Source organism: Xenopus laevis, chromosome 1S, assembly GCF_017654675.1.
Source record: "Xenopus laevis strain J_2021 chromosome 1S, Xenopus_laevis_v10.1, whole genome shotgun sequence".
NCBI classification, from domain to species: Eukaryota; Metazoa; Chordata; class Amphibia; order Anura; family Pipidae; genus Xenopus; species Xenopus laevis.
In genome coordinates, this window is record NC_054372.1 from 200713218 (window position 1) to 200739296 (window position 26079).

The window sequence follows — 26079 nt, forward strand, 5'->3', positions numbered from 1 at the left end:
AAGTACTGGGTCTGTTTTACATTTGGGAGGGGGGACTGTTCCCTATTTCCAGGTGGGGGTGTTTGCAGTTGGCTTGAGTTATCAGAATTCCTTAGGGGCAGATCTATAAGAGTTCGATTTCACTACAGAAAAACTCATCCACTTTCTATTGATCCCTACGGGATTTTAAAAAAAGACATGTTTGCCCCACTAGGTGCAAAGAAATGCTCTGTGTAATGTTCTCTGACTGACAGGGGCAGTTTGCACAGGGCACTACAGATGTGTATTATCACACAGGCAGCGGATGTGGAGAGACAGAAATAGAGATGATTTGGGATTTGCTCTGTGGTCTCACAGCCCCGGTGGTAAATTTAACCACAAGAGGAACCTGCTTTCAGTTTGTGTCACAGGCTTCGGGCACTGCCAGATAGAGACCAAAGGACACTTTATCTTTAGTTTCAGGCCATGAAAGCTCAGGCTTTTATAATTAGTAATTGAAGAACTTTCAGGGTCTGTTATTATTATAAGTGCAACAATTCTGAGGCCAATAAACCAACGTCGTCTGATGATGAGATGTAAATGCTTTTTTACTTTCCCTTTCTATAGGAAAAATGTTTTGTTACTTTTTTATCAATATTAGTTTTTTTGGCTAGTTGGTTTCTGATTAGGCTAATGGTGTACTTTCTCACAAGAGAACATGTGATGGTAAATGAAGGGTTCACGCATGGCAACCATTTCATATTCCCATTAGGGAATTCCATACCAGAATCCCTCTGCAACAAACTCATCCCCAACCTCTACCTCTTGTGGCACCAGGCCAACCCTTGGGTCATTCTTAGCACTGAAGGGGCAATAACCCAACCATTATACAACGTAGAACAATATAATCCTATATATGCCTGTATATTATCTACTTGATGTAAATGTAAGCTCTATGGGCAGGCACCTCATTCCACATTTTAAGCATGTGACATTTAAATGTTACACCACATATTTCCGTATTACATTGTTTGTCCTCCCTGTGTTGTACCTTTACTGAACTGTAAAAATGTACAGTACTGGGTGTACAATTAATGCTATGTCAATAACATTATATACAGCTCCTATATATAATTTTATCTCTTAGTTGATATGGTACTAATAAAATTAAAGAAAGACTATGTACTTGTAGTACTTACTGTCTTCACCTAGCAATTATAGACTGGTAAGTCTGACATATGTATTGGGACAGTTATTTACAGTAAGTTATTAAGAGATACCATTAAAATATGAAGCAATTAGGAATGACATTGTGAGTAGCAATCAGCATGGCTTTATACGGGGAAGATCATATCAATCCATTTAATTGCAAGTACATTTGGCTACTTAGACTTTACCAAAACTTTTGATGCAGGGCCACATTAACATTTTTATAATCAATATGTAGTCATATAAAAGAAGCCAACACAAAAACTTGCTTTTCTCCATTGAAGTCTCCTTACTACAATGAGTAGAAAGGAGACTTCATCTTAAGGTGAAATTAAAAGGAATTGTAATGTTGAGGGATTAAATAATACTGATGTTTGTTTCTCCTTGGTAGACTTCTCAGACTTCACAGCTTATTTCTCACTTTACTGTGTTAAAAGCCTTTGTCACATCCCTTTCCCATTTTGCATTGCAAGTTCTCATTTTTCTCGTTTTTACAGTTTTTAAGATATTCCCTTATTGAGCAACACTAGACGAGTGAATGTGGTCTTGGCCTCATGATCCCATATTGGTATGAATCATGTAGTGCAATTCAGTTCCTGAAACCATTTTTTTTTTGGTTTTGCTCAAAAAGGTAAAAGACAAAGTACAGTACAAATCAAGAAAAGAGTGAGCTAATGATATACAGGCAACCAAAAGAGCTTTGGCAGAGAAAGGAGTGATTGTACAGTATTGGGACACTCACCCCTGGTCTGACCAGCCCTACACTCACACTCAACAGTCTGTGAGATCTTGTTGAGATCAGGACAAAAGTGACAAGTGGGTGGATTCTCTAGTGGCCAAGCGCAACTGTCTCATAGTAAATTATCTGCAGACAGAAACATGTTGCTTAATGAGCAGATTCCCCTGGCTGGAGAGAAGTTGGGTTTAGAGCAGAGAATAAGAGCAACATCGCACATTTACTGTAGAACATACAAAGAGGAACCGTTGGGTTGGGCTTGGGCTCACCACAAACTTGCCTTATATCAGTGTCACTGTATCTGAGCTGCTGCCCATGTTGAAGAGTTTGAGGTGGGAGAGAGAAGCAGCAGAGAGAATATAAGGGGGACAGTATCGGCATGTCTCCCTCTTTCCTGGCTCCCCTCATCCTTACTGTGCTTGGGGTGCAGATCACTTGCTCCAATGGAAACCCTGAAACAGGTACATTCTGCTCATCTTACGGTAACATAGATTCCAATGTACACTATATATTGTGCTTTGTATAAAGGAAAATATATTTATTGTTATCCTATTTGTACTGAAATGTATTTATTATCAGGAGCTGCCATACTATTTGCTTTTGAAGAAGCTTGTTGCTTTTTTGTGCCATAATGAATCAAACTCTATCTGTGAGTACTGGGTTCAGTCTAGACCTTGCCTATTCAATAATACGCATGCATTCCAGCTGACCAATCACATTACTGAGTCTGCTTAATTATAAACTACATGTGTGTTCTGCCACATTATTCACTACTCATATCTGTTGTTTAGGGTGCTAACCAGAATAGCTCCAGTTTTAAAAAGCAGAGTATCAGATCCCTCATTACTACTGACCTTGATACATGCCCACCCCTCCCAAATAGAGCAGTGCAGCAACTATAATGGCCCTAAAAATTATACAATATTTCAACCACCACTATAGGACACTGACACAGATAACCCAATCCAGGCACCATTTAATACAAGAAAAATATGTAATATGTCAAGCATACAAAAATACAGCCTAATTATGCCTTCTTATACATACAGAAAGACACCAGACAGAGTTGTCCCCTGTCACTAACCTGGTTTGTGCTCACCAGGGAACCATTGGCCAAAAACATTAAAAAAAATGCAATTAGTAGCTTAATGTAAGAGGGGAAAACATATAAAGTCTCAATTTTCATGGACAAATTACTTCATACTAGATGGTATTTACCCCATGGTACTAAAAGAGTGCAGCTCCGTAAATTGCTACTCACTCCCAGGGTTCTTTGAAGTTTGGCATGGAGCGCAGAGTCATCCGAATTCAAAGGATTTTGCTTATCTACTCCCTTCTTCATAGAAGGCAATTAGTCTGTGAAGATCTATTGCACATAAAACTCTGTGACACAAACTTTTAGGGGCAAATTTATCAAAATGTGAGGTTAGAGTTTGTCAGAAAAACTCATACACTTTCTATTCATTCCTATAGGGTTTTAGAAGTGTATTAATCAATGGGTGAAATTTAAAAGTTCTCCATTTGAAAAATACACTTCTAAAAACCCATAGGAATGAATAAAGAGTTTTTTATGCTGAACTCTAATATCACATTGTGAAAAATTTGCAGCATAGTATTATGATTTGCAATGTATTTCAGTATCAAATCCCTTAATACCCCTTTGAAAACCTTTCCTACACCTAGGGGCACATTTACTAATGGTCGAATATCGAGGGTTAATTAACCCTCGATATTCGACTGTTGAAGTTAAATCCTTCGACTTCGAATATCGAAGTCGAAGGATTTAGCGATATCCGTTCAATCGAACGATCGAAGGAATAATCGTTTGATCGAACTATTAAATCCTTCGAATCAAATGATTTGAAGGATTTTAATCCATCGATCGAATGAAATTCCTTCAATCCCAAATTGGTAGGAAAGCCTATGGGGACCTTCCCCATAGGCTAACATTGATGTCCGGTAGGTATTAGTTGGCGAAGTAGGGGGTCGAAGTTTATTTTAAAGAGACAGTACTTCGACTATCAAATGGTCGAATAGTCGAATGATTTTTAGTTCGAATCGTTCGATTCGTTTCGAAGTCGTAGTCGAAGGTCGAAGTAGCCAATTCGATGGTCGAAGTAGCCAAATTATTCTAATCCCTCACTTGAGCTAAGTAAATGTGCCCCTTAATGTCAGACTAACCAGCTGATAATTCTGATATAGTTCTGATAGAGGCTGAGAATAGGATCCATTTTTGAATAGTGGCACCACATTATCAATTCACCAGTCTCTCAGCAACATGCCAGACCTCAATGAATGACCTCAATGAATTGATGTAACCACACCCTTATGACACTATATATGTTTCTTAAAGAAGTAATCACATTAGGCTTGATAAAGGGTCCAGTTGGGCCCGAAACGTTGCCCTATTGTGTATATGTATGGGCTAATAAAACACTGAAGATTTTTTCAATGCTACCGGTGTGCTACTGGATTTCTTCCATTAGACCTCAATGAATGTTGACTCATTAAGTAAAGAGGTTTGGCAATCAAAGAGCTGAGCTTGTTTAGTATCCTGGGATGAATCCCATCTGCTCCTGGACATTTGTTTACCAACAATCTAGCCTTTCTATACATTCTCTTTCTTCATGACTATGAAAGGAGTTATTAATAGCATTATTTCACAGAATAATAAATAGTGTGATCACAGTAAACCCCCACCCCCTGGGCCATCAAACCATCTGCACCGCAGCCCATTTGAATCCTGGAAAGCTCAGCTTGGTCTACAAATACTAATTCTTCTGTCCCAATAAACAATAAAATAACTCTGCTTTATGGGCAAACAGTAAATAGACTTAAGAACAACACAATCCACTAAACAATGGTCACAGTGTAGTCTATCTGCAAATGAAGGAAGCACGCGTGTCTCGATTTTGGAAATAATGAAAAAAATCTTTCACAAAACCTAGTTGGTACCGACTAGACTACATACACTTTACCCAGAATGCAGTTTATATTGCTTCTGAGACTCCGGGGAAGGAACCTTGTCTAGTTTTGTCAGGTTGGCTCAAAAAACCCATATACACTGAGTTCAACATTTTCTCTCTATATATAACCTGCCTATCTGCCAGTTGATCCAGAGGAAGCAAAAACCCATCTGAAGTCTCTCCAATTTGCCTTAGAGGGGGAAAAATTCCTTCCTGACTCCAAAATGCAATGGGACCAGTCCCTGGATCAACTTGTACTATGAGCTCTCTCCCATATCCCTGTATTCCCTCACTTGCTAAACACCATCCAACCCCTTCTTATACCTATCTAATGTATCAGCCTGTACCCCTGATTCACTTCCCAGCTCTCCCTGTAACACCCCTTTCCCTCCTCTAATCTCATTGGCTCCCTCCTGTCTGCTGGGAGGAGCTACTGGTGAATAAAGCATCCGACCCTTCCTCGTACCTATCTAATGTATCAGCCTGTACCCCTGATTCACTTCCCAGCTCTCCCTGTAACACCCCTTTCCCTCCTCTAATCTCATTGGCTCCCTCCTGTCTGCTGGGAGGAGCTACTGGTGAATAAAGCATCCGACCCTTCCTTGTACCTATCTAATGTATCAGCCTGTACCCCTGATTCACTTCCCAGCTCTCCCTGTAACACCCCTTTCCCTCCTCTAATCTCATTGGCTCCCTCCTGTCTGCTGGGAGGAGCTACTGGTGAATAAAGCATCCGACCCTTCCTTGTACCTATCTAATGTATCAGCCTGTACCACTGATTCACTTCCCAGCTCTCCCTGTAACACCCCTTTCCCTCCTCTAATCTCATTGGCTCCCTCCTGTCTGCTGGGAGGAGCTACTGGTGAATAAAGCATCCGACCCTTCCTTGTACCTATCTAATGTATCAGCCTGTACCCCTGATTCACTTCCCAGCTCTCCCTGTAACACCCCTTTCCCTCCTCTAATCTCATTGGCTCCCTCCTGTCTGCTGGGAGGAGCTACTGGTGAATAAAGCATCCGACCCTTCCTTATACCTATCTAATGTATCAGCCTGTAGCACTGATTCACTTCCCAGCTCTCCCTGTAACACCCCTTTCCCTCCTCTAATCTCATTGGCTCCCTCCTGTCTGCTGGGAGGAGCTACTGGTGAATAAAGCATCCGACCCTTCCTTATACCTATCTAATGTATCAGCCTGTACCACTGATTCACTTCCCAGCTCTCCCTGTAACACCCCTTTCCCTCCTCTAATCTCATTGGCTCCCTCCTGTCTGCTGGGAGGAGCTACTGGTGAATAAAGCATCCGACCCTTCCTTGTACCTATCTAATGTATCAGCCTGTACCCCTGATTCACTTCCCAGCTCTCCCTGTAACACCCCTTTCCCTCCTCTAATCTCATTGGCTCCCTCCTGTCTGCTGGGAGGAGCTACTGGTGAATAAAGCATCTGACCCTTCCTCGTACCTATCTAATGTATCAGCCTGTACCCCTGATTCACTTCCCAGCTCTCCCTGTAACACCCCTTTCCCTCCTCTAATCTCATTGGCTCCCTCCTGTCTGCTGGGAGGAGCTACTGGTGAATAAAGCATCCGACCCTTCCTTATACCTATCTAATGTATCAGCCTGTAGCACTGATTCACTTCCCAGCTCTCCCTGTAACACCCCTTTCCCTCCTCTAATCTCATTGGCTCCCTCCTGTCTGCTGGGAGGAGCTACTGGTGAATAAAGCATCCGACCCTTCCTTATACCTATCTAATGTATCAGCCTGTACCACTGATTCACTTCCCAGCTCTCCCTGTAACACCCCTTTCCCTCCTCTAATCTCATTGGCTCCCTCCTGTCTGCTGGGAGGAGTTACTGGTGGATAAAACATCCGACCCTTCCTTATACTTCTAATACTTCGAAATTCGAATATTTTTGCATTCGAACTTTTCACTTGAGTTTAGTAAATCTGCCCCTAGAAGTCAATCCTCTGGATTTTGGTGGATTTGGTGGATTTTTGGATTATAGTTGGTTCATATGTTTGCTTAGTCCTTGCTTCTTATTACTCATAACCAGTGTATTGGAGTCGGATATCAGGCAAGGGTCAGGTTTCAGAAGTCAGGATCGTCAAATACCCAGGCAGGGGTCAACACAGGAATCAGAATCAGAATAACAGGTTAGCAGGGTAGCAGGTTAGCAGGTTAGCACAATGCTCAAAAGCTCCAAGAACAAACTCCTATAATGGGCAATGAAGACAAGTGCATTGGCCCTTTAAATACCTTTGAACTTTCGCGCCATTGCACACTGGCATCAATACTCGCCCTGGTGGTCTAGCGGGCATCCCTGCCGGCACGCTAGACCACCAGGGTGAGTAGCCCTCACACTTCTACATCAGTATTACAACTTTTTACGTCATAATGGGAGTTGGGTTGAATTTAAAGCTTCGAGGAGGGTCTGGACTAGGACTTAAAACTTTAGCACTATAATAAAAAAATTCCACTTTAGGAAGAAATATTTTTACTGTACTTCTAACCTCAGTAATTTAAACTTGTTGAGTTTATTGAGAAGTCAATAGAAAGTGTGTGTGAAACCTGCAAAGAACATTTCTATTATTTTTTGGGGGGTATTTCAAACATGTGGCATGGAACTGTCCAATTGTTGTTTGTGAAGGACATTCTCTTGCTAAGATTTAAGGTGATCCATTGAGACCATTCATTGGGTATGAAGGCCTCACACTGGTGCAGGTGGGCAGAAGACCAGCAGATAAAACATTATTATTGCCTCTACTTTCTGTTCTATGACTATGACTATGTCACATTAAGCCTCACTGCTGGTGCCCCACACTGGGCAGTAGATAATGGAGAATGCTGGTGGGTATGTTAATGACCTGGTTCACGTGGGGTTTTATGATTTTTATGACTTTAGTCAGACTTCCACTCGCCTTGGGAATATCATTTAGATATGCACTAGTTTGGGGTGAAACACATTGGCGAAAATACACACTAGCCACACAAATTGCAGGATAAGAATGTCCCCCCTACAGCATTTCCATCATATATAATACATTTATTTAGTTGTGTCAGTTGCTGGATGCCAATTTCAAATATATATTCCATTTGGATTCGTAGTTTGTTCAACTAAGAGCAGGTCAGAGAGGAGCCCTCACATATAAAAGGTAAATTGGGGGAGAGTCTGCTGAGGCCGATTGTCACATGTGATCTCATACAGAGAGTCTTATATGAACAATGTAGAAAACTCGCACACCCTCAAAGAGATCAGCCCGGTGCACAATATTAGAGGGTCAGCAACCTCACAACTGGATATAGAAGAAGAATATCGGCACACAAGGCAACTAGCGTTGCAGGGAACAACCTGCTTGTTTATTATGCGGTGATGCAACGTTTCGGGGTCACTCCCCTTTGTCAAGCATGAGAGACACATTGGAGCAAACAACGTTGCATGTTTGTGGCTACTTGCCCTTGTTTGTGGCAATATGAGTCTCCCTGAGCTTCTGTTCTACTGATGGGCCCTAATGGGAATTGACTGAAACTAAACAAAACAATGTCAGGTCTCTGGATCTTTCTTTTTTATTTTGTACATTGGCCCATTGTCAAATGTGTGTGACTCTCAGGGCAATACGGATCCACCACTCAGCCCATAAATTGGTATATAGAGAATAGTAAGAGCCTGTCCTGTTTGTCTCTTATAGAGCAATGCAAGAAATCTGCCCTCCCCCCACGGCCCCAAACTTGTTCCACCCCAACATTGATGTGTCTGTCTGTGAGGTGCCCACGGGGATTTTTGTAATGAGGAAGGTGCAAGCGCTGAAACATTCAGGGTGAACAAAGTTATTATCAAGATGTGTATATATATAGCGCCAACATATTCTGCAGTGCTGTATTTTGTCTCTACACTTACCAACTGCCCCAGCCACTAAATCAATCACCTTCCTTCCATTTTACATGTGCCGACGGTTCTTCCAGATTAGAGAGACCAGTCAATAGAATATTGTTTCCATATCACCTTACAGGGCACTTGTCTATTGATTGGCTTAATAATGTAAGCTGGGTGTGGGCTGGATATTATAGTATATATTATGTATTATATTATATAGGTAGTTCAGCATCCTGTAGATACAGTTCTATGGCCGGTACAACAGAAGAGTAAGGTAAAGTGAGTTCTAACAATAACAACATCATTTACTGTTTTTTCAGGCCAATGTAATGTCTCCGAGATAAATGGAATAAACAGGACGGTTGGAGACAAGGACCATTATGAGACTGGGGGATCAGTGAGCGTGTGGTGCAGCCCAGGGTATGACCCGAGGAACAAGACAATAACATGTCGGAGCAATGGGATGAGTGTCATGTGGGATGATCCTGTTCCCTGCACAGGTAATTATCAGGGTTGCTGTGAGCCATGGTGGGGGCCCATATTCACACCTTGCCACACCCCTGACCCACCCATTCCTGAGTCAGTCCCCGCCTCCAATCCATCAAAGCCCCGCCCACTTACTTACATGCCCTCTGATGTAGATGAAAATAACATTTCCAAATCTCTGCATTTCTCCTGCTCTTAATCAATTGACCTTCTTCTGATACTAAGGGCACCACCTCACCGTCCCTCTAATACTAAGGGTGGTGTAACTACAGAGGAATCAGATCCCACGTCATCGGGAATGTGGGGGGTCCAGGTCTCTGTAGGGGGGTCTGTGAGTGACTCAAGGTGCACATGAAATCGGATCCCCATAGTCATACACTTCCCTCTCATACTAAGGGTCCCACTCATTCTACCCTCTGATATTAAGGGTCCCACCCACGTTTTTCTTTATTCTTTTACTATTTACATATTAAAAATTATTTTGGATTCATTTTACTCCTCTCTGCAATTCCCTTTTCCATCTCAAGTTTAGCTTGTCTTTTCTTACCCACCTCAACCCCAACATTTCTATCCAACCACAAAGGTTTTATGATGACGATCCTTGTTTACAGGGGAATATACTGACAGGTAGTGATGGGCGAATTTATTCGCCAGGCGCAAATTCGCAGTGAATTCACGCGGCAAAAAAAAAATTATGCCAGCATCAAAAATTAGACTCTGGCGCCGTTTCACAAATTTTTCACCATTTCACACATTTTGCGGGAAATTCGGAAATTTTTCGAAAAAGTGAAACGGCGCAAATTCGCCCATCACTACTAACAGGTACATTTATTAAACACGATTTAGTATTGTCATAGATAATTTGCTTCACTGTTACCCTCATACCAATGACTCCCAAATTGTGGGACTGACACTAAGGGGAGTCCACAGCTTCATCTGAAGGGAAACCAACTAAAGGCTCGTTTGGTTATATTTGCAAAGAATTTCTATTTTCTCCATTAGATTTCCATTAAAGTTCAGCTTGATGGTCAATTATTGTGAGATTTAGTGACGACCTTATCTGCTGTCCGAGATATTATTGGGATTCTGTCTGGCTGCTTAATACAATTATGTTACAATATGTCTGTAGGCTTTTTATGACCCAAAAAATTATGAAACTCACAGCCATAAACCCCCAAACTTTGCTTGTCTACAATTTAGTGCGTTAATGTCTCCTGTTTCCCACAAGAACATGTGCGGATCACTATTCCCATAAACTGCCACTGGTGAAAAATTTGGTGTTATTGGTTATTACCAGATCTAAAATGTTTCCTAGTCGGTTCCTGAACAAATCGGTTCATTCTTTATGACTTGTTCCCCAGAGTCTGGATAATTGGGAAACTGATGAGGTGTATGAGAGTCTCCACTCAGCTTTCCCCAATGAGAGTAAATGGCATATGGTGAATAGTAAGGACCTGTCCTGTTTCTCTCCTATAGAACGGTGCAAGGAATCAGATCTCTCCCGAGATATACGTGTGCATCTTGTCCCATTGCAAGATTATTATCCCCCCAATACTGAGGTGTCTGTGAGGTGCCCACTGGGATATAAACCCTCACACAAGACAATAACTTGTAAGGCTCAACATGGTCACAATGTGTGGGATGAAGCAGTTATTCGCTGTGTAGGTAAGTACATTGGGGCAGAAGGAAACCAGAAATCTACTTGACAGACCAGTGTCCTACGTTTTTTATTAGTTGATTGCAAGAAAAATCCCATGAACTTTTAAGCTTCATAAAGTGACCAGTGACACTGCCATCTACATGCAGTTATGTGAACTACACATCTCTACCCAATACCCATATACAGCAGCTGTAAAGGGACCAGTATCCATATACTGTAGCTAGTAAAGTGAACAACACTGCAAAATACTAAATACGGTTTCACTATATCACTAGGGTTTATGCTAGACTTTCCTCCACCAAGTTCATTAAAATTATTTTTGTCACTATAATAAATAAATTTGATACACACTTGTATTCATACATTTACATCCACCTGGTAGAATTTGATGTAAACCATTTAATTAAACACAAGTAATCAGATATATTTATTTTATTTTAGATTGCGATTGAAATTAAATAATGGTGTTTTCTTGCAACTCTACTGTGCAGCCCTTGCGCTTGTTCAACTATCTCCTTACTGTGCAGCTCATGTAGTTGTTCAGCTATCTCCTTACTGTGCAGCCCTTGCGCTTGTTCAACTATCTCCTTACTGTGCAGCTCATGCTCTTGTCGGGCCATCTCCTTACTGTGCAACCCATGCACTTGTTCAGCTATCTTCAGCTATATAAATACATGTTAATAATAATAATAATAATCTCCTTACTGTGCAACCCATGCCCTTGTTCAGCTATCTCCTTACTGTGCAGCCCATGTAGTTGTTCAGCTATCTCCTTACTGTGCAACCCATGCCCTTGTTCAGCTATCTCCTTACTGTGCAACCCATGCCCTTGTTCAGCTATCTCCTTACTGTGCAACCCATGCCCTTGTTCAGCTATCTCCTTACTGTGCAGCCCATGTAGTTGTTCAGCTATCTCCTTACTGTGCAACCCATGCCCTTGTTCAGCTATCTCCTTACTGTGCAACCCATGCACTTGTTCAGCTATCTCCTTACTGTGCAACCCATGTAGTTGTTCAGCTATCTCCTTACTGTGCAACCCATGCCCTTGTTCAGCTATCTCCTTACTGTGCAACCTATGCCCTTGTTCAGCTATCTCCTTACTGTGGAGCCCATGCCCTTGCTTAGCTATCTCCTTACTGTGCAACCCATGCACTTGTTCAGCTATCTCCTTACTGTGCAGCCCATGTAGTTGTTCAGCTATCTCCTTACTGTGCAACCCATGTACTTGTTCAGCTATCTCCTTACTGTGCAACCCATGCCCTTGTTCAGCTATCTCCTTACTGTGCAACCCATGCCCTTGTTCAGCTATCTCCTTACTGTGCAGCCCATGTAGTTGTTCAGCTATCTCCTTACTGTGGAGCCCATGCCCTTGCTCAGCTATCTCCTTACTGTGCAACCCATGCATTTGTTCAGCTATCTCCTTACTGTGCAGCTCATGAACTTGTTCAGCTATCTCCTTACTGTGCAGCCCATGTAGTTGTCCAGCTATCTCCTTACTGTGGAGCCCATGCACTTGTTCAGCTATCTCCTTACTGTGCAGCCCATGCGCTTGTTCAGCTATCTCCTTACTGTCCAACCCATGCACTTGTTCAGCTATCTCCTTACTGTGCAGCCCATGTAGTTGTTCAGCTATCTCCTTACTGTGGAGCCCATGCCCTTGCTCAGCTATCTCCTTACTGTGCAACCCATGCATTTGTTCAGCTATCGCCTTACTGTGCAGCTCATGAACTTGTTCAGCTATCTCCTTACTGTGCAGCCCATGTAGTTGTTCAGCTATCTCCTTACTGTGCAGCCCATGCGCTTGTTCAGCTATCTCCTTACTGTCCAACCCATGCACTTGTTCAGCTATCTCCTTACTGTGCAGCCCATGCCCTTGTTCAGCTATCTCCTTACTGTGCAGCCCATGCACTTGTTCAGCTATCTCCTTACTGTGCAGCCCATGTACTTGTTCAGCTATCTCCTTACTGTGCAACCCATGCACTTGTTCAGCTATCTCCTTACTGTGCAGCCCATGCACTTGTTCAGCTATCTCCTTACTGTGCAACCCATGCCCTTGTTCAGCTATCTCCTTACTGTGCAGCCCATGTAGTTGTTCAGCTATCTCCTTACTGTGCAACCCATGCCCTTGTTCAGCTATCTCCTTACTGTGCAACCCATGCACTTGTTCAGCTATCTCCTTACTGTGCAGCTGGAACAGTGTGAGCACTTAGTCTCAGTAGAAGTTGCATGTGGGTTTTCTGTTGCATCACTGGCAGTTGCGTTAGATCTTTATTGTCTGGAGGATGAACCACTATTTCCTCTTTCTGATCAAAGTCTGAACCACAATGAATACACATGGTTTGTCAAGAGATAAGAAACTCTTTGATTAACTCAGTTCCACAAGGAGCAGAACAAACACTTCACACATTGACAATGAGCCGAGTAGCAAATGAAAGTCCAATTAGGGGATTAGTTAGAGGCCCTGGCCTAGTGACTCGCCAGTAATATACAATATGAAAACGATTGACACCAATACCTTGTCTGCTGCATATGGGGGGTTCCCAATCTTTATTCCATTGTGCTCATGACATTTCCCAGTGATCAAACGTTTTGGGAGCACATGGCCCTTCCTCAGTGACCTCAGTGACCAGGTCAATATGGACAAGAGGCTGATGTTCTTCTGCTTAGGAAAGATGTGAGAAAGGTTTCTAATTTTATTCCTAAGCAGAAGAACATCAGTCTCTTTCTTTCTCCTGACAACTTCCTTGACTACTTGCTGGTCAGACTGGTGGGAAACTGACCAGCAGGTGGCGCTGTTGTAACAAAATTCATTCATATTAACAGCACATGTATCCCTTAATATCTCGGAATAAAAACAAAATAAATAATGAATGTAAATTAAAAAGTTATTCGAAACGCGCCATCATCAATTTTACATTCACTTATTGGCTGCCTGTGTAGCTTAGGGCACCTGATTATGGGCACAGGACTTACTGCCTCAGTGTCACTTAACAATGGTCTCTATGATGTCAGTTTGATTCTGATCCAGTCCTCCAGCAGAACCCACATGTCCCTTGAGCTGCTCACATGCTGGTCTGAGCCATTAAGTCCAGAGAACATTTATTCCAATGATGGACATAAAGAGTCATTTCCAACTACAGCCACAAGTGCAGTTGTGCTAAATGCGACACAAATGATACGTATATTCCCACAATTCACACCTGCCCCTTGCAGCTCTGTATAGCACAGCTAAGTATCATTGTGTCCATCCAGCATCTTCTGCCACCTGGAGCTACATGGAGCCACCAACACCCTGAACATGGCAGTGATTCCAGGGGTCCAGTCCAGAGGGTTGTGTCCATAGGTCCATAGGTGTCTGTAATGACCCAAATAATCTAAATTATCTGCACAGACTGTGGCTTTAAAGGAACTGGAAGTATTTTTGGAATCCATTTGGCTTTAACATTCCAGTTACAATGGGACAGAGAAACCACCTCCCCAGTCAGTGTCCAGACTGTTCCCCCCTTCCTTCTGCCCTTGGGGGAACTGAAGGTGAAGCCACAAAGTTCCCATTCTGATGTCAGTGGAATGCAGAGCTCCTGAGATTATTACTTTATATTTTGTTTATTTCCAGAACAATGTGCAAAGCCGACAGGACTAGGAATCATTTCATTATCTGAGGAGAAAGATTTCTATGATCTGTGGGAATCTGTAATAGTGACCTGTGCCCGGGGGTATCATGCCGTGTCTGGGGCAATTACATGTGAGTGGCAAGGAACCCGCAGTGATTGGAATGAGCCGGACCTCTGTATTGGTGAGTACAGACATAAACGTGTGATCAGCAGGGAATAACAGTTAATACCAAGCACAGAGATTCCATTGGAGCATCTTCAGCCAAATATACCACTTCCCATAGAAGAGAAATGAAAGTCATGCAGAACTAAACTAAAAAAGGAATTTGTATCAGCAAGAAATAGTTTATACTTTATAAATGAACATATGGGCTCTGCATTCACTTTATTTAAGCCTTTCACAAAGTGTTTATGTTACTATTTCTCCTTTAATGACTTTGTAATAATAATAATAATAATAATAATAATAATAATAATAATGGCAATTAGGACAGACAGGTGAGATGTTCAGTAATTGCTTTTCATTCATTTCCCACAAACGTCCCTGCAAATTCACTTTGTTCTGTTACAGTTCTGATAAAACCCCATTTCACCCAGTTTCCGAGCACTAGTGATACGCTGCTTAAATGGCGACTTTCAGAGGGACGCAAAGTCTATGTTGGACTCCAGGTAACATTAACCTCCCTTCCTATCACTGACTCACCCCAAGTACCCTGTGATTTTCCAGTCGGTTTTCTCAACAGATTATTTGGTTTCACCGTCTGGGCAGAACCATTGTTACTGCAGCTCAACCTGGGCCTGATACTTTGAGGGGCCCAGGAGCTTCGGGTCCCTCTGCATTTATATCCCACCCGAGGTCTTGTCTGGTGCCTTTTAGTAATGTTAATGCAATGACCTGTTTCAGTGGCAAGGAAAGCAGATAACCTTATATAAGTGGGATTCCTCCACCGTTTGTCCATATTTAACAACTGAATCAAGTTTTACATTGGGAAGGACTCCCTGTGGTTCTGCCCCATGTGTGTATGTATGTACAGTATGTATGTATGTATATGTATGTATGTATGTATGTATATGTATATGTATGTATGTATTTATGTATGTATGTATGTACAGTATGTATGTATAACTTTATTTGTATAGTGCTGTTAAGGAGCCGCAGCTCTGTACAGTGCATAAAAGTACAATATATATATATAAGTATACATAGGGAAGGCAAATCACATAATTAATATATATATACAGAATCAAATCAGGACAATGTGGTAAGAGACATAGACCCAAATTCACTAAGCACCGAAGCGCCTAACGCTAGCGTCAATTCGCTAGTGTTCGGCATTTTCGTTACTTCGCAAATTCACTAACGGACCCTGGCGTAAATTCGCTAGTGTTACTTCGCAACTTACGCCTGGCGAATTTTCGCTACGGACGTAACTACGCAAATTCACTCAGTGTACTGAACCTACCTTTTACGCTAGACTTCCTTCGCCACCTCAGACCAGGCGAAGCGCAATAGAGTAGATAGGGATTGCTTCAAAAAAAGGTCAAATTTTTTCTAAGTCCCAAAAAACGCTGGCGTTTTTTCTATATTATGGGTGATAGGCTGAAAAAGATCGAACAATTTTTTTGGGGCTCCCCTCCTTCCCCCCTACATTTCCTAACTCATGGCAACTTAACTATACAGTGGGCACATGTGTAGGGCACATGTATTTGCTGGTTTGAAGGTTTCCCAGGCTTGTGTAGTGATTCTACGTATTCCTCCATTAAAATTTGAATTTGGCGCCATATGCAAATTAACCATCACTAGCGTAACTTCGCTTCGCTAAGCGAATCAACGCTAGCGGAACTTCGCAACCTTACGCTACCCCTGTGCACAACTTCGGATTTTAGTGAATTTGCGACTCGCTGGGGAAACTACGCCTGACGAAGTGCGGCGAAGTTGCACCTGGAGCAACTATGATTCTTAGTGAATTTGCCCCATAGAGAGAAGGAGGTCCCTGCCCCATAGAGCTTACAGTCTAAGTATGGATGGAAACTGGACTGTGGGGACTTTCTACCCCTTAGTAAAAGCCAAACAACATCCCAACGGAGTTACCCTCAAAATTCTGTACAACTTGAATAAACTTCCCTCTGCCCAACTGTGGCGACTTCTATATTCACTCTTTGGTCATTGCCCCCTGCGCAGAGAGGTGATCACTGTCAGTTTATATTGTAGAATGTGTTATTATCCCATTATTTTCTTTTCCTTGCTGGGAAGTGAAGATTAAGGGGTTCATACATGTATCTGGAGATCATTTGTTCAGCCTTCCCCTTCCCTTTCCCAGGGCACCTCACAATCTAGGGCCCCTTGTTTTATGATATAATATCTGTTTGAAAACAAAACAATTGTTTAAATAATACAAATATAATATTTGTGTTTAACCTGATCAGCTGAACATCTCAGCTCATAGAGAATACGACTTGTCCTTCTATAAAACAGAATCTCATTGGCTGAGACCCAACGTGAGGGAGTTTAATATGGAGCTCAAACATGGAACCAACTACACTGTGACTCTCCAAGGCTTCACTTCAGCTGGACCTGGGGAACCTGCAGTCTGGACTCATGAGACTCCTATAGCAGGTAAGGGGTTTTGAGGTGAAATGTTTTTACAAAAAGTTTCATTTTACATTAAATCACAACCAGAGCTGTGGAGTCAGAGTCAGAAGCAATTTTGGGTATATGGAGTGGGAGTCGCCAAAAAAGTCAACTCCGACTCCTAATAACTTTAAATAGAAGCAGTGAAAATAATCAAATCAGATTTAATAGCTTGTTTGAAGGAGGATCTGGCAGCAGCAATTTTGTTTCTAAGAACAATACTTTAGTTAATTGTTTGTTCAGTTTAACAGCTATTCTACAGCTACATGGCAGGTTCCATTCATATAGAAGTTGTTTTAGGTTTTCCAATGGTTTTTGTAGTTTAACTTTGATTGTGGTTTAGAAATACCAAATGATGTGGCTTTTTTGTTTAAGCAAAATTAACTTCTTTCAATCAACATGGAAAATACAATAAATGAGTCGGGGGTTCCATAAACTGAGGAGACGGAGTCGAAGGATTTATGTCCCGACACAGCCCATGACAAGAGCTTTCACATAAACATCAGTGGCACATATCTCTACTCGTTTAGGGGAGAATACCCTGAGAATTTGTATGAAGATATAAGAACATCCAGAAAATGAGTAGATTACAGAAATCATGTACAATTAAATATATAATACGGAAATCAAGGGGTGTTCACAGTAAAATGTCACAAAGCCAAGATGATAAAATTCTCCAATTCTCTGTTTCCAGAGCCTCCACCTCCACTAAAGAAGAAGATAGAAATTGGTGACAGTACAGCAACCTTCAAGCTACACCCTGTTCCTGACTTGAATGGACCCATTAGGTCAGTAATGTGATTTTGGTAAGATCACACATAGTTACATAATCAGAGTGTTACCCATCTCAATGCACTTTTTCATAAACTATTTGCAACAATTTGCACTGGTCCTCACATCTAAAAGGGGGCTCTTTGTTCTTTTCCATATGACCACCCCACTATCTGTCTTTAATACCCTCTAATTTACTGAAGAATACTCATGTCCCAGCATAAGCACCTTCTCTACAGAGAAACAACCCCAACTTTCATTGTTCCATTGCTTTTCCTAGTGTAGTTGCACGTCTCCACACTCTTTACACTTTTATAAGGACTGGGACCCAAAATAATACTGTATACTCAAAGGGAAGCTTTTCATGGTCTATAAAGAGGCAACATTTCATTTTCATTCCTTGCATTATTACTTTTTATGCTTTAATGCCTAGAGTTGTACAGTATGTTATCCACAAAAGCCTCAAATCCTTCATATACCTTGAAGAATTGATTATATTATTGACTCTACAAAGGTGGAAACCATGCAATAAAATGTAAAACATTTAATTAAATGTTTTTAGGAGAAAAGGTGGAACATTTAGTTGTATACTAGACATTACCTTCCTGCAGACAGTAGGAGTACCCCCCCTTCTAACCTATGTACTAAATATTGCCTTTTTTAGATAAGTATCATCTTTCTCATTCCGTCCTCAGTTCCTATGAGATAATTGTGACCAGGGGATGGAATGGGAGCTTGAGCCATTTATGCACAAGTTATACCAGTACAGAATCCAACTCCAGTCATATCCCAAGTGTGTACACTGCAATGTTAGTCCCAGCCATGAATCTTAAAAAGAGCAGAACATTCACCCTCGGAGATGGCTTGTACTATAATGGTTTTTTCAATTCTCCTATGAACCCTGAATTGAACTACAAAGTCTACTTGAGAGTCACCAGTAGATGGAAGGAGGTGAGTTGTTGCCAAATATTTATTGCCTTCCGTTTACTAAACTTCAGCAATAATTTGCAAAATGTATATCACAGAAGCGGAATACTTACTGTATGTTCAGTTATTACATTCTATACGGATCTTAGGCTGTTATGTAATAAAAGGCACTAAGTTTTCCCAGGAGCAGTAACCCAAAGCAATCAATCAACATTTACTGGTCAACTGTTTAAAGGCAAAATCTTATTGGTTGCTATAGGTTTTCGCTCCTGGGAAAACGTAGTGCTTTGTATTACATATGGGAGTTAGAACATTCTTAGCCAATTTTTGACCTGAATAGCTCTTCCAAAAACCAGACTGTCTGGGTCAAAACAGGACAGGTGACAACCGTTATTGCAATACTGTTTTGTAAATTGTGGATTACCGAGGATAAAATTGTCTCTTATGCAACAGAAAGATCCAGAACATTTCCCCTTTCTGCACATCCAGTCAATCTCTTTCTTTCTTAATGATTAGTGTATGAATTTCTGTTTTGTCTTTTTTCTGTTTCTTATTTTGTATTTTTTTGTATTGTTTTGTTTTAAAGGTGAAAAAGGCATCATGCACTTGCTTTGACCCCTATGTAGGTAAGTTGGAAGTTGAATTTAATTTTCCTTTAACAGTTTTGTGAAACATGTTTCCTTGGCAATATTTTTAGTTTGGAGTAATAATACTGTAAGTCGATAGTCCCTGGAGCAGCAAGTACCTACGTCTATCAGTTCTACTAAGGAATCGTACATGTGACTCTATATTTCTGGTGTTGGACCTTCACATAATGTAAGAGGAAAGGGGTTGCAGAACTACAATTGTCGGGTAGAATCAATAAAGTGGACGCCAGTGGTTCTTAAAATAAACAGTTGTTTTTTGGCAGGAATGTAGCACAGGTCTTTTGCAAAATAAGCGCAAAGTTCAGGCTCTCCACGTGAAATGGAGAACCTGTACATGGGAACACATCTTCCCTTAAGTCTGTACACGTGGATCCCTATTCTTGGGTGGTATAGTCAGAAATATAATCCTTCTGCTTTCCTTGTAGGAGCATTAGGCTGCTCACTGTATACCCTGAACCTAACCCTCACTCCTAGAGAAAACTATTAAGAGAATATCCTTATAACTTTACTGGGCTTATCTCTTCACAGTCACTAATATTCTTTCACCTGCCTGATCAAGCGAAGTCATGAAGAAAAGAGGATTGACCTTTTACACAACAGTACAATGACCTTGTTATTGAACTGTCAGGAGCATATTTTACACAGCAAAAGGGAAAACCCCCTAATCATATTTTAGGACCCAACTTAGCTGTCTTAGAACTATAGGGGACTGTCTGCAAACATAAAGGACAACTAAGTTATCAGCACCCTACAATACAATATATTTTACAGCTGTTGTGTTATGTTACATCTGTGATGAGTTAGAATACTTTTTCTGCAAGAAACAGAAACAATTCTCATGTGGATGTAGGGCCCCAAATACATGTCTCTAATGGTGAAAGTTTATTCTGATATTTGAGGTGTTCCCCTATAAAAAAAGTCACATCAGAAGGTCACTGCAAAGATGAGGCGATTAGTCGCTAGGCGACTAAATCTCCCCGAATTGCCCAGTGTGCTTCTACCCTTCGAGTCAAGTAACAGGCCATATCCAAACTGGGAGGTCATATGATGGGGAGCAAGGGCAGGAATGGGACTTATTAGAATGAGAACTCAGGATCAGGACAGGAACAGAAACTCAGGTACAGGATCTCAGGACATGAACATTAGAGAGCTTGGAAAGGCCAATGGGCCAATGATCCAGCAGCAGGTTGTAGAAGGAGGCAGGCTTAACTAGCCATCAATTGGGCTATTGCCTGAAGCTGGACAGTGGGTGTGGACCAAAGAATATTGATACAGTAGGTGTAAGAGTTGCTCCATCAGGAGGAGTAGTTGCCAGTATATATAACAGGTCCCTAGTTCTAGACCAGGGAGTTCTTGACTAATTCTTACCAAGGAGTATATAGAACTGTGCTCAATTGAAAAAGAATTTGTAGAAATGGACTGATAATGAATCATTAAGATGCCAGATGATGAGAGCATATTAGTGAAGACTGGGTGAGAGAGTAAAATAAAGGAGGTTCTTTTTTTCAGATCTAATGGGCACCAGGCAATGTCCTTTACTCCAAGTCCCAGTTCCCTTCAGCTGGTGATGCAGTTGTTCTGTGCCTGTACATTTATATTTATTAATAGACTCCTTTATGGCAATGTCACTACAGCTCCAATCTTATATGTGTCACACACTGGGGTTTGTTTTTTTCCAGCACTAAAATTGGAAATCACTCACTTTCCAAATCTCACAGAAAACTTGTTACAATGGAGGAGAGTTGGGGGAAGTAGAAGGAACATCACAGGGTACCAGGTATGAACCGTAGTTTCTATGGTTATGTATCTCCAGCCCACGGAAATACGGATAATATAGTTTGCCAAATCTTTCCCCCGTTTCACAAATTTTGCGGGAAATTCGTGAATTTCGCGGAGAAGCAAAAGTGGGAGAAATTCGCCCATCACTATTTTTAATTTGTACAACAGTTCCACAAATCAGTGGTGTCAGTTCAGTTCTGTGTCTAGACTATTACAAGTTTTGTATTCCCTGAATTTTCTTTCATTTTCTGTTTTAAAATTGCCCATCATCCAGGCTGTGGTTGGGTCTATTAAAATGCTTTGTTATTGGTGTGTCCAGTTTCTTATTGTTTATAGTGGTGCTTCCTTCTGAGGCTTTGTCCAGTTTCTCCAATGTAAATGTCTCCTGTTGGACATTCATGGATTGTATCACTGATGGATGAGCGGGTGTAGTGACCATGGATACTGTATTCTGCTGGTGCACCAGGAATTGGCCCTTTATCTGAGGAGAGGAGGTGTGGGGTGTCTGGCATCTCCTGCTTCCACATGGGTGGCTGCCATTACTGTTGGGTCCCAAAACTGAATTTTTTATAATAAGTCTAATTGGGTTTGAAGGCTGTCTAAATGCCGGAAATGTTAGATCCAGAAATATGTTGTTTAGCATCTTATATATTTGCAGCTCTCTGGTCTGAGGACCTTTAGCTGTTGTTTATTATGAGCCATTTATGGGGCAGATTCACTAAGGGGCGAATTGACTAACGCTGGCGAAAATTTGCCAGCGTGGTGATAGACAAGGAGATAGATTCTGGCGCAACTTTTTACTGACCGTTACCTCTATCGCCAGACTTGCCTTCGCCACCTCAGACCAGGCAAAGTGCAATAGAGTAGATAGGAGTTCCTCTAAAAAAAAGTTTAAGATTTCTCTAAGTCCCAAAAAACGCTGGCGTTTTTTCCTATTTAAAAGGGGGATAGACTGAAAAAGATCGTAAATTTTTTTTCCGGGTATCCTCCTTCCCCCCCTACATTTGCTAACATATGGCACCTAAATTATACTATGGGCTCATGTGTAGGGCAATATATATAATTTTATTAAGGTTCCCTGGCCTTGTGTAGTGTAATGTATTTGCTGCAACATATACGGCCATTGTACTTTAACTGCACGCCGAATGCTAATTAGCCAACACTAGCGTAACTTCGAACTGCTGAGAGTAATTTCGGTATCCTGTGCGCAACTTCGGATCTTCGTGAATTAGCGTTGTCCAGGCAAATTTACGCCTGGCAAAGTGTTGCGATGTGCGCAAAGCCATCGCTGGCGAATTTTCGCCCGTTAGTGAATTTGCCCCTAAGAGTCCAGAGACACAAAACAATTCTTCTGCCTCTAGGGCCGGGAGCAAAGTGAAAACAATGGAGGATTTAGAATGATGTTACTGCTGGAAATAAATTCCCCTTATATCTACATTACTGCATTTTGCGCAGTTTCTCTGAGATGGGACAGGGCAACCCTGGCTTCTCATTTCTCTTGTTTGCAGCTCAATACGTTGGTCTGGAAGGAAAATACTGTGATAGAGGAAGAATCCCACCAGTTCCCCCCTAATGTGACAGAATACAGAATTCCCATGGAAGCAGACACCAATTATATGGTTACAGTACGGGGTCTCACTGCTGCTGGGCCTGGGGAAGCCTCAGTCTGGATCTCAGGTACCACTACATTATATATATCTATATAAAGATCCTGATGATGATTTCCATTGGATCAAATGTGTAGATGTGAGCATGGTGCAATAAAGACTGGTGACAATTGTTTTCCTATTTAGACCGTGAGTGCTTTCTGTGCTACATGTGTGTGTATATATATATATATACAGTATATAGACAAATACAAGAGTCCTCTGCACTCAACCCATTATCAATATATTTAAGACAGAGACATTTTGTGCTACTGCTACTGAAAAATGCCTTACCCTTTAAACAACACAGGGATTGTTTGTCCATATATTACAATATATTTAAGCTAAACAACTACGTCAAACTCATCCCATATCTGGCCAGCTTAAATATATTGCCATATATGGACAAATAGAGTGTGTGTGTGTGTGCGTGCGTGCGCCATCTCCCATACACTCCATTATAATTAAATAAATCCAATTTTTTAAAACATATTTCCCTTTTCTGTGTAATAATAAAACTGTTGCTTGTACTTGATCCCAACTAAGATTTAATTAATCATATCATTTCTATATTATATAGGATGTAACATAAAAAGCTATTTACCGCTTGCTGCTTTGCCTTCTCACAGGTAACCGTAAAGCTGCAGGTGCCTCAGACTCATAGTAAGTGCAAAGCAGAGGCTTCTCTATCCATAAATATTATTTAAGTGACTTTCCCTGTAATCCATAGAAACACAGGCAACAAATGATTGTACCCTAATCCCCTGAGCCAAGGAGTTGGGGTACTGGGGGGCTGCACATGTAACCCCTGTGTTATTCTGACAGTTTCCGGGTGTCGCTGGTGCTGAAGCCGCTGTTTCTGATTATTCTGATCCTCGTCCTCTTGTGCTTTACTGTGAAGGAAAAGTGGGAGCAAAACAGGACAGGTAATGTGGGGATAATGATATTAGAGATGAGGGGTACATATCATAACATTCATGGGGTACGTATGATAACATTCATGGGGTACATATGATAACATTCATGGGGTACATATGATAACATTCCCAGGCCTCCCCCCCAGCCCATCAGTGTAATGTCCCCCAAAATCCCACCCAGGCCCCATTCCCCCTATTTTCAGGGATCTTCCGAACAGTTTGATGCCAAAAGATTATAGTATGTGGCCCCAAAATGTAAATCCAACTACAAATCTTCTGGGCTGTCACTTCTCCCATGATGTATGTGCCATAAGATAGAGAGTGAGCAGAACTCAGAAAAACAAATATATCTGGAAAGTACAAGTTCTGCCAAACCCAAACTGGGCAACAAACTGGGCAACTATGTCTTTTTACCTGGAATTGCCCAACTGCAAATCCTTTAAAAAACTTGCACTTTATTTGATTTGTTTGAAAATAGTCTGATGGTTTGTGCTTCCAGCATCTTATCCGCCACACGTCCTTATTGACAAAGATAAAACATCGTAAATGTAAATGTCAGGGCTCTTCTGATCAGTCTGATACTCAATAATCACAGGATAACAGAACAGTGGGACCTGCCCTCAACATAACAAATAATACACCCACTTTCCTTAGTCTTGATGGGCAGTGTATAGATCAATTGTATGAATGGGAAGACAATAAAATGGCGGTAAAGGGATACTGTCATGAGAAAACATGGTTTTTTTTGCAAAACACATCAGTTAATAGTGCTGATCCAGTAGGAGTCTGTAATGAAATCCATTTTTCAAAAGATCAAACAGATACTTTCATATTTAATTTTGAAATCTGACATGGGGCTAGAGATATTGTCAGTTCCCCAGCTGCCCCCAGTCATGTGACTTGTGCTCTGATAAACTTCAATCACTCTTTACTGCTGTACTGCAAGTTGGAGTGATATCACCCCTCCCTTTTCCCCCCCAGCAGCCAAACAACAGAACAATGGGAAGGTAACCAGATAGCAGCTCCCTAACACAAGATAACAGCTGCCTGGTAGATCTAAGAACAGCACTCAATAGTAAAATCCAGGTCCCACTGAGACACATTCAGTTACATTGAGTAGGAGAAACAACAGCCTGCCAGAAAGCAGTTCCATCCTAAAGTGCTGGCTCTTTCTGAAATCACATGACCAGGCAAAATGAGCTGAGATGTCATTTAGAAATAAAAACGACATCATAAAAATCATGTCAGAATCCCTTTAAAGTTAAAAGAAAAAAAGTTGAAGGTGGGAGGAATAAAAGAAGAGCTAAAATGAATAAGAGTTGCTGAAGGGAATACCTAGGGGACAATTCCTTGAATGAAAAGAAAGAAAACCAGTGAAGAGACTGTCCTACTGAGATGGCAAATACTTGACAAGGTGGCAGTTAGAGAGAGAGAGGCAGAATTATGTTGTTCATTATCCCTATGGGATCTCAGTGAGGAATTCAATGATTTATTATGTTTAACATCAGGATTTCTCTGTTTTTTCAGATTTCTCTGCTTTCCGAAATATCATCAGTTGCCTGTTTCAGGGTAAGTCTCCCCCACTTCTTTCATCCATATAGTGAAAAACCTACACAGCCTTCTTATTGGTTACTTCAGTTACTAATTGGTTCATTGTGCAGTTATAGCAGGTTCCAGGCAGGTTTATTTAAGTTTGAATATTGAGCTGTTGGATTATTTACATGGACACTGGGGTATTAGTCACAGTCACTTTTTTGGCTTTTTCTAATTGGTGTTTCTGGTGTTTAGCTGTTACGTTCCCTCTGGGGTAGTGCAGGGGGTCACTGTTATGTCATTATTCAGCTCTCTGGGCAAATTATACAACTATTTATACCCACTAATGACTCACTTACATCACAGAGGGGCTTACATTGTATATTACATAATAAAGGCACTAGTGCTGGTAATTTCATCTGTATTTGTGTCTAAACGGGGTTTTTGTTTCATTTATCTAGAAGAGAAGAGGCACCAAGGAAGAACAGAGAGAGGGGGCAGTGAGAGGACGGTACCCCTGTAAGACTGTTCCACTAACTGCCCCTTCTGCCCCTCCAGCTGTCCCCAGGCCTCTGTATTCTCCATCAACTGTCACATGTGGGAAATGAATGAGGAAACTACCATGTAGTATAAAGTCTATAATAAAGATGCATCATAATCCCATTAAAATTTAGCAAATGTTATACCTGAGGAATCTGTATCCTGAGAAATAAAATCTCCAGTCCTGTC

At 41.4% G+C, this 26079-nt stretch overlaps 1 protein-coding gene across 1 annotated transcript; it reads left to right on the forward strand.

Moving 5' to 3' along the window:
* The first annotated feature begins 2094 nt into the window (after positions 1-2094).
* On the forward strand, positions 2095-26079 carry LOC108704988. Its single transcript, XM_018241733.2, has 15 exons — positions 2095-2364; positions 9062-9241; positions 10704-10892; positions 14501-14680; positions 15070-15167; positions 16926-17115; positions 17825-17918; positions 18597-18852; positions 19415-19454; positions 21155-21252; positions 22763-22931; positions 23530-23563; positions 23726-23826; positions 25345-25386; positions 25812-26079. Exons 1-15 carry the CDS (start codon positions 2283-2285, stop codon positions 25871-25873), a joined length of 1815 nt encoding a protein of 604 aa, XP_018097222.1. The 5' UTR covers positions 2095-2282; the 3' UTR covers positions 25874-26079.